This window comes from Trachurus trachurus, assembly GCF_905171665.1.
Source record: "Trachurus trachurus genome assembly, chromosome: 6".
Lineage (NCBI taxonomy): Eukaryota > Metazoa > Chordata > Actinopteri > Carangiformes > Carangidae > Trachurus > Trachurus trachurus.
The window spans coordinates 4,984,276-4,993,829 of record NC_139897.1 but is presented as its reverse complement, the minus strand read 5'-3'; the positions used below and the strand labels follow the sequence as shown (position 1 = coordinate 4,993,829).

At 42.8% G+C, this 9,554-nt stretch overlaps 1 protein-coding gene across 1 annotated transcript; it reads left to right on the top strand.

Annotated features, from left to right (window-relative positions):
* Nucleotides 1–1,186: 1,186 nt before the first annotated feature.
* LOC310986766 (calcitonin-1-like) lies at nucleotides 1,187–3,500 on the top strand (the record flags this gene model as incomplete). The annotated part of the gene is made up of 3 exons (XM_083972829.1): nucleotides 1,187–1,272; nucleotides 2,375–2,509; nucleotides 3,311–3,500. The coding sequence occupies 3 exons, from the start codon at nucleotides 1,187–1,189 to the stop codon at nucleotides 3,498–3,500; spliced, it is 411 nt and encodes a 136-aa protein (XP_083828955.1).
* Nucleotides 3,501–9,554: the final 6,054 nt, after the last annotated feature.

Below are 9,554 nucleotides of genomic sequence, written 5' to 3'. Positions count from 1 at the left end.
AAATCCAAGTGGTGGGATATATAGGCTGGTGCGTTGGCGCTTGCATGCAACAGAGTCAAGAGTTGTTTCTGCAAGTTGAGAGAAAAGTCAACTTATTGTGTTTTTGCATATATAGCGGTGCATAGAGATTTATATATTTATTTATTTATTTCTTTACTTTGCGGGGTGATTATCACAGAAAGGTAAGTGTTGACTTTTTTGATGCTGTGTTTGTTGTTGTTGAGTTGTAATGGGCAGCTTTGACTTTAAATGTACCTGATGAGCTGTTTGCATGTGTGTGTGTGTGTGGTATGGTCACTGCTGCACTCTGTGGTGACATGATTGTGTTGGTAATGGGATTGCATGGTGTGTGTGGCCACTGGGGGGGGGTCACCAGTTACCTCTATAGCACCATTTAGTGAGGGAACCAGGCTGCTGCTGTATTAGTCCACTACAGAGACTGGCAGAGAGAGAGAGAAAGGGGCGGAAAGACAGAGAGGAACAAGGGGACTCAAAGATGAGAAGAAGTAAAAGGGGAACGAAAGAGAAAGAGGAGATGGACAGAAGGAAACATTTTGAGTGTGTGTGTGTGTGTGTGAGAGAGAGGGAGAGAGAGAGAGAGTGCTGGCAGCTCATTACACTAATGCACTGGTCCCTCAGGGAGTTGGCAAGCTTGGAGCCCCTCACCCCTCCTCTTCCAGCACCAGCAAGTTACTACATGCATCACACAGTCTAGGTCCCCCACCTAGGAAAACACACACACACACACATCCCACAGTACATGCCACATTCTGAGACCTGAGGCGCATCATGACATGAGAGGAGAGAACTACCTGTCCTGTGCTCTTGGCTGGATGTGTTGGAGGAACTGTGCGTTTTTGCAGAAGAAGGGTAGGGGGTGTTGTTGCTCTGAAGGGCTAAAAGCAAAAAGGATGTTCAGCAGGAGCCCAGAGCTAAATAGTAGCAAGCTGGGATGTGGGTAGAGCTGAAGTCACTCCTCGGGGGAAATGACAGAAAGCTTTTTCTTCCCTAAACAGCACGAGAAGATCAGATCAGACACCTGCAAGTATGTTCTCCTCCACATGCTGATGCTGAGTTTTTAACTAACTAACTCGAGAACTTGTGTTAGTGCCGTGCGAGTGTGAATGGAAGCGGTCTTGTGCACAAGCAGCTGACTGGGATGTCTCTCTCGCTTACATAGGGGACCATGGTTATGTTGAAGATCTCTGCTTTCCTCGTTGCCTACGCCCTGGTCATTTGCCAGATGTACTGCTCACAAGCCGCCCCTGCCAGGTGAGATGATCCACATTTGCACTTTTCATTCATTCATTCATTGTTTCATCTACTTGTAAAACAAGCAGTAGAATTACAAGCAACCAGTGGGACAGAGAGCAGAGGCTGAGGCAAAAAGAAACTGAGAAAATGTAGTAGTTATTTGTCTGTTAGGCTATCAAGAACTGTTTTCTATCTTCTTCTTTTTTCTTGTTGAAAAAATTAGTCAAATATTTTCAGTGCGGCTGGAAAACCATAAAGATGTGTGTGCATTTGTGTTAGGGAGTGCTGGAAAGAGGTGTAAATATATAGCTACAGGACAACATGTATAAAAGCAGCAGGTTGTACAGTGTTTAACAATGTGAATCCATACGAACTCTAATATATCTTTTTTTTTTTTGGTTAATCTTAGTTAATGAAGCTAAATTTAAGGTTTAAATTTGATTTTGATTTTGTCTTAAACCACATAACTTTATATAAAAAGTACATCTTATTAATGTTGTGTTATTAATCAATTTTAATATTTAACTGTCCTGTTTTAACTGTAATCCAATTTGATATTGACATTACTCTTAGAGCGAATGGATACAAAAAAGAACTAAAAAAATAAAATGAAATAAGACTAGGGACTAAAAAATGAGGGATATACTGTAATTATGATCTATATATTTATATGAAACCTCATCCAAGCCCCTCCTCTCACTGTTCCCATGGAGCTGTATCGATTTAGTAATAAATCTACAGGCGGCTGCACATCAGCCCCTTTCTCTCAGATGGGGCACTTTCTGCAGATTGTTTCCCCGCATTGGCCGGGGGCCCTCCAACTCAGACGTCATCCCTCTTAGAGTTGGTGACGTCTCAGCTTATACCCTCCCCGGCCCCCCCTCCCCTCCCACCCCACCCCCCGACCCGTCCTATACCCATCCAGCCGGTCCAGCGACAACCTACCCCGCCCTAACCCCCCCCCTCATGTACACCCCCTCCTCCCCACTCCTCCTTTTAACTGCAGGTGATAATTCTATAGCAAGAGGATTTAATGCTTACCTCATTGCCCAACCCTCCTGACCCCTAAAAAACCCTCTCCCTTTTTGTTTGTGCCCCCTTCCCCTTTGCTTCGCCACAGACCGGGTCTAGAGTCCATGTCAGACCGAGTCACCCTCACGGACTACGAGGCGCGAAGGTTACTCAATGCCATTGTGAAGGAGTTTGTGCAGATGACAGCGGAGGAGCTGGAGCAGCAGGCGACTGAAGGAAACAGGTACAGACCACTTCTTCTCATTTGTAACCGCGCTCTCACATTTTCTCCCCGTGCACAGAGAGGGAAGGCTGACTAATGGCAGGAGACAAGGTGACTGGTGGTTACATTAAATGTCTTTGGCTAAAATGAAAAGGTATATAGGCCGTGCAGGACTTTGCAGGAAGCGTATCATTTGACTTTGACACCACTGAGGATGTGTCTTTTTTTAGTGCCCTCACTTACTTGCTTCACTCAGGTGAATAGGTATGTACTCCTCAGTGGACGAAGGGAGAGAAAAAAAAAGGATTATTCCAAAGAAAAGATGCTACTGCACACATAAACAACCCCTATTTTCTGTCTTGACCCTGCCCCCCTGCATGGATTAGTTTGATTTTGACTTTGTTTGAAGGGACTATTTCCAGCCTGCCTGCCGGGCATGTGAGCAGCGTGTGCCTAACTGAATGAATAAGTGTGCATGATGTCAATTAAGTGGAGTAGCATGACAGTGGGTGCGACTGGTTTCTGTTTGTTCTGTGGGTGTATAAAAGATGTGGATTGACTGGGGGGTGGGTGGGGTGGGGGATGGAGGTTCTGGCGCATGCATGAGGGGATGGATGACAAGTTCTTTGAATGATGGGAAGGGAGGAAAAGCATGGGATGTGATGGCATGAGGAAGAAACGCATGTGAGAGAGAGAGAGCTGGTGGGTGAATGGAATTACAAAAGAAGAGAGAGACATGAAGAAAGTGTTACCTGCATGTTTTTTTCTCATTTCGATGAGCCTGTTCTATGCATGTGTTCTGTGTGTCCCCTTCCCCGACAGCATGGACAGGCTCCTAACCAAGCGCTGCTCCAACCTCAGCACCTGTGTGTTGGGCAAACTGTCTCAGGAGCTGCACAAGTTGCAGACGTTCCCTCGCACGAACGTGGGAGCAGGAACGCCCGGCAAGAAGCGCAGTGCGCCTGAGAGTGACAGCTATGCAAGCTACGCCGAGACATTTGACAGCATCTAACCCCTCCTCATCCTCACCCTCCCTCAGCCCCTCTTCTCTACCTTTACAGCATCCCCTCCCTCTCTAGTCCCTCCTTTCCTTTCCTTTCCCCAGTTTCTTCCTCATCATGTTGGGACTGGCAAGTGCATGTTGATTTTACCTGCTTGATTGGAATGAGAAGAATATGGTGCAACCAACTTTTCAGTTCTTTCCTCCTACCTACCCTCCTATATATAGATTTTTTTTTGTTTTTGGCAGAGATGATTTGTCCCACTCATTTCAGACAATCAGACTTAGTTTTCATAAATGTAATTCAGGAGCTAGTTCAGACATCCATCTCTGTGTATTGTATGTGGACTCATTTGATGGCAATTCAAGGCCCCTGAAACTTAAGAGTTGAGAGAGATCACTTAATGGAACCATTAATAAATGATCCACTCATGCGACACCCATGTTTGTTGTTCAATAAACATATTTTTCTACCAGGAAGCCTTAGCTCATTTTCATTCTTAGGGATGCTTTATGCTATAATGACTTTCAAAAGGACATTAAGTAGGGTTTTATAGAATCTGAAATAATCTCTGAAGCTCTCATCATGTCAAAAGGTAAGAATGACAAACTACAAAAAAACACGATTAAACTTTGCATTCTTGATGTATATATTTTTAACTTTTAGTCTCATGTCTCTTCTGTGCTTTGAAAGTGACATTGATAATACTGATGAGCGTCACACCTGATTTTGGCATTAATCCCTCGGTTGCTCTCCTGAAGCAGCGTTACAGCACAGAAGCGAGCCTGCAACACGGCCACCTGCGTGACTCACCGCCTGGCCGACTTCCTCAGCAGGTCAGGGGGAATGGGCAACAGCAACTTTGTCCCCACCAACGTCGGCGCCAAGGCCTTCGGCAGGCGAAGGAGAAGCATCCAGATGTGAGCGTCGTCAGGGAAATGGTAAAGATCTGCTTTCTCCCTTGACTGTGTTCCACCTGCTAATCTAAAAAGTGAACATTGAAACACAACAAGTATCTGGACAGTCAGATATTTAAAACCTTTGACTTTCAGAACAGAATAAATGTAATAATATAATTGTTTAGTAAGAATGTTGGGCTCATCTTGTAAATGACTAAATTTCCCTCTTTCTGCCTTTGTTTTTTTTCCCCAGGAGTTGAAAAAAGAAAACATCAGAAAAAAAAAACTGAGAGCAAAAACCAACAAAAAACAAAACTGAAGCGGAAAATAATCACTGAACTGGCCCTTTACCCACTGTCTCACCTTCTTATGGAAAAAAGACACCACAGGACTCCTTGTCCCCATTTCCATCCTGTTAGTGAAACCGTTTGCTTTTGGCAAATAAAAGAAAAAGAAAAAAAAAACACTTTAGTTTATGTACATGAACAAAATGAACTCCTGAAGAAAAAAAAAAAACATTGTTCTGGTTCCTCTTTTTTATACATGACTATCATTTGAAAAATAAAATGAACGCAGCAGTGGTTATCACCTTATGTTCTCTGTCCTTTCACCCCGTTAGAGCACATTTCTTCCATGTAATGCTTCTCATTTGAGATTCATACTCCAACATCCTCCAACCCCCCCCCCCCCCCCTCCTAACCACCACCACCTCTTCCCTCCCGAAGGTACCCCGTTTTTCTGTGTGCCAGAGGGACGCCATTAAAGATCAGCCTACCCAAGGCCCCCCCACAACGGCTGTTGTCTTGTGCCTTGATGTAGAACAATTTACATGAACATGATTGTACAGTTCTGTTTCGAGACAATAATGGAGACCCAAGCGAGGATGAGAAGAGAACGAAGACATTAATATTGTAAACAATATTGTGAAAAATTTCAGCAAGATTAAAATGTATTTTAGATACACTCGGGTTTGGGGTACTTGTGTTGTTCTTCAAAGGTTTTTAAGCATTTAGGTATAGAAAGAGACTGAATGACTGAGAGGTTGAAGAGCTTATATTTGTACATCAACTGTTGGAATATAAATAAACATTGCCCAGAAAATATAACGGATACATCTCAAATAGAACCTAGAGTGATTTGTAATTCATTCTTTATGAATTTGACAATATTTCCCACCGACAGAGACACACAAATTTACTGAAAATCTGTTGCACACAACTCTGATTTGGGGGGAAAAAAAGGAAAAGAAAAAAGAAACCCACTATCACACAATCTCCTGTTTGGTTGCTTTGTGTGCAGATAAAAACGCATCAGATTCATTTGCATGCATCATAATATGACTAAATAGCTGCATGGGTAATTTCTTAATAAAAAAAAGCTGTCAAATCTGCAGTCAGGCCAGTTCCTCCTTTGCTCCATGCAGATGAATGCACACCACTCAGTTCAGCTGCAATTATTATATTTCACTTTACATGTCATTGATTTCCCTCGTACATGTGCAAGATTTCTTCCATTCTTTTCTATTTAGGCAACAACAGAACACAAAATGTCTCTTCAGACACACACGCACGCACGCACACACACCACAATATTTGTTCATACTGCACTTGCACTTAAGTCAATTGACAGACTGGCTCACTTTTAATCATCAAATGTGCAGGATCAGGGATGTGAACTTTTTGGGGTTCTGCTGCTCTTGCAGCAGCACTCCAATAGGTGGCAATGCAATTATCTTCTTTACAAATGTTTGAGTGAAGTGCATTGCTGAAGAGCCTCTCGTGTCCGTCTCAGTGCAACTAAAGCAGGAAAATGTCTCCACTGGTAATGAACACAAAGCACCTCAGCAGGTGCTCTGAGGCTTATGTACTTTTTTAAAATAGTTTGCATTATATTATTTATTATTATATAATTGATCTCAGTCCTGAAAGAGTGAGGAAATGTAGTTAGCATAAGGTTTCTAAGCTTGACAGCGATGAGGTGTGACATGCTGACTCGTTGAACACTCCTGTAGGCATAACATGATGGCAAATGACCTCCCAATACCACCATAACAATGAGATTGGTATTTTGATTGGTTCCAATTGAGAATAAAGTATGCTGAATGGTACTTTAAAGGAGGATATATTATTCAGTGCAGACAGTAGCTGTGTAACAGTAAACTCCTACGAGTCAGTGACTCACGCTGATCGACTTCCTGCTGCTGCTTACACACATGATGCGTCATGTGATCAAAGTTCTCTCCAAAGAAAAAAAGCAAAAGAGCAGCAGTCAGAAGCGCGCCAGTATTTTTTTGCCACGCTTTGTCTCTTCATGCCAATATTTTATTTCCAGCTGCCCTGACCCCGGCTTTTCCCCCCCATTTCACCCCCTCTTCTGCACCTGTAGCTGCTCTTCTTCTCCAGATTTCTGCTTTTCTTCCAGTTGCTGCAATGAGCAGCACTTGACTGTGCTGCAATGGATTTTGGTTCCCAGAATCACAAGTTTATCTTATGAATCCCCACTTTAAAGTGTGTTAAACCCGAAAACCTCACTGGCTCCAACTAGTCTCCAGTAGAAGAATTCCGTATTGTTGGAGAAAAGGTGATCATCATTAGAGAAAAATAAAACATGAATCTCGATAAGGCCATAACAGGAAATTAAACACTAATTTCACAAAAATATATAAAATTGCCTAAACTAGTGCAGATAACTCTCGTGCAAATATGCAATTACACATTTTCATGTTGTAATTCCCAACAATAACACACCCTGAATGCACTGCCAGTGGTTTCAAATGGTTTCAGGTGCAGTGTTTCCAGAAAGATCTCTGAGTAAATAAAATAAGAAGGTGCTTAAGGGAGGATAAATAAAGGCCTTTCACTATTTTTAGATGACAAATACGGGATGTAGGTTTGGAAAATTGAGGAGATAATGAGCCCAATCAATGAGGGTGAAAGTAAAAAGCAGGATACATTTGATCCTGTTTGGTTGCACGCATGGATGACAAGTGTGCACCAGAGCAAATACAGGATATTTGTCACCCAAGCACACAGGAACTGTGAGCACGGAGAGAGAAAATGTGCTTTTGTTAAAAATTTCTTTTAGATGGATCCTGATTTTTTTTTTAAAGGCAGAAATAAATATCAACCCTCGATGTGCCGTGTCCACATTATAGACACTAAAAGAATGAAATGATTGGTTATGATGCCACTGTTCCACCGGATGACTTATTCACTCTCAGATGAAGGGATATGTGTGACTAATAAGTGAACTTATGCTGTGTGAGTATAAACAGAGAAGGGGATTTGTGCTCTATTCCCCCTCAAGCCTTAAAACCCTCATCTGTCAGTTGTTTTTACAGCCTTTCCACTCATGCTCTCTCTGCCTCACTGTCTGTCTGCGTGTCTGCCTGTCCTTCTGCCTGGAGACAATCCGCAGTGAAGTCAGAGCCATGCTGGAATCCACATGGAAACTTTTCGTGCATAACTGTGGAGGAAAAAAAAAACATCCCCCACCCCCTCCCTCCCTCCCCTCACTCTCCATATTCTGATAATTGAGGGGGACGGGAGGTTGAGGGCTGATTCGTGGGTCGGTTTGGTTTTAGACTTCTTTCTCGGCAGTAATCTAACAATCCCACCATGCCAATGAGAAAAGCAGTTCTAATGACACACAGCTGCAGTGAATGGGGCCCTTCCAGTTGAAAATTAGATGGTTCGTATAAGAGAAACCAAGAAGCAAGCCCCTATCTCCAGAGAGAAGACAGGCCACTAGTCCAGTTCTCTGAAAAATGTACCGCAAAATGCATCGCAAGACCTGAGGCTTTGGAGGATACTTCTGTTTTTAATGTTTTTAACTGAATAGTTTTGGGAAACAGAGAGCCGAAATCACAACGTCACATCCAGGCTATAGTCTGCTTGTCCAGCTTCTGTGACTGAACTTAGTCTCTCATTCAACTTCTCTTTCATCACCTCTCTGGAAAAATAGATCATATTCCCGCAGACAAAAGTTCTCATTTTCTGTGAGAAACCAACCTCCACTTACTAATATGAGATGAAACCTTAGTGATACGTCGTCTCTGCTGAACCCGACCACAGCAGCTCATCCTTTGGTTTCTGTGCTGGTGCTCCTGACTGTAGACTGATCTGAACCTACTGTCACACAACCCTGCATCAAATAATCCAAATTACAACTTTAAAGGGATAGTTCACCCAAAATTCAAATTGCACTCATTATCTACTCACCCTCATGTCGACTAAGGGCTGGGAGAAGTTTCAGAGTCCTCCGTGGCTTCTCTGAGTTACAGGGGGTCTCGGTGTAGCAGTGCATGTCCATATAACGGTTGCAAATGGATACCACTTTTCTTCGTAACAAAAAGACACACCAAAAAACATCTGAATACCTCCATGCTGCTCGTATGTAATGTCCGTCTTGTATTGAAGCCCCGAAATGCGAATTGTTCAGAAAAAAATTAAATAAGTCTATATTTTAAGTTTGTTAGTGGAAGCTCCTCTTCCTGGTCTGTCCAAATCTCGCGAGTCAGTGCGATTACGGGTATCCATTTGCAACCGTTATATGGACATGCACTGCTACGCCGAGACCCCCTGTAACTCAGAGAAGCCACGGATAACTCTGAAACTTCTCCCAGCCCTTAGTCGACATGAGGGTGAGTAGATAATGAGTGCAATTTGAATTTTGGGTGAACTATCCCTTTAACAAAAACACAGGAGACACTATGAGTCGGTCAAGGTGCTGCTGTTAGCCCTATAATCGTGGAGGATGGACTATGTGGTGGACAGCAACTAACTAAAAAGTTGAATAAATGAATATAATATACTGATGAAAACCTGGTACAACAATGAAATCAGGTTTATTCCTTAAAATGCTAAACTATCCCGCTAAAACCTGCACCTAGCAAAGGATTACCTTTACACATAGCAATGTTTCTCACCTATGTCCATGACCACTCTCTTGATGCCTTCACCAGGAAATGAGGTAAAATTTGTGAGGAAATTAGCTGTTTATGTACAGATTTAGGCTAAAGTGAATATTTATTTACTCTATACAGTGAAACAGGCTCTTATGTGCACATAGGAGTGTGCACGAAGACTCCCCCTTCACTAATCACACAGTAATTGTTCACTCAAGAATACGTAGCCATATTATTGTAACTGCAGCAGCCCAGCCCAG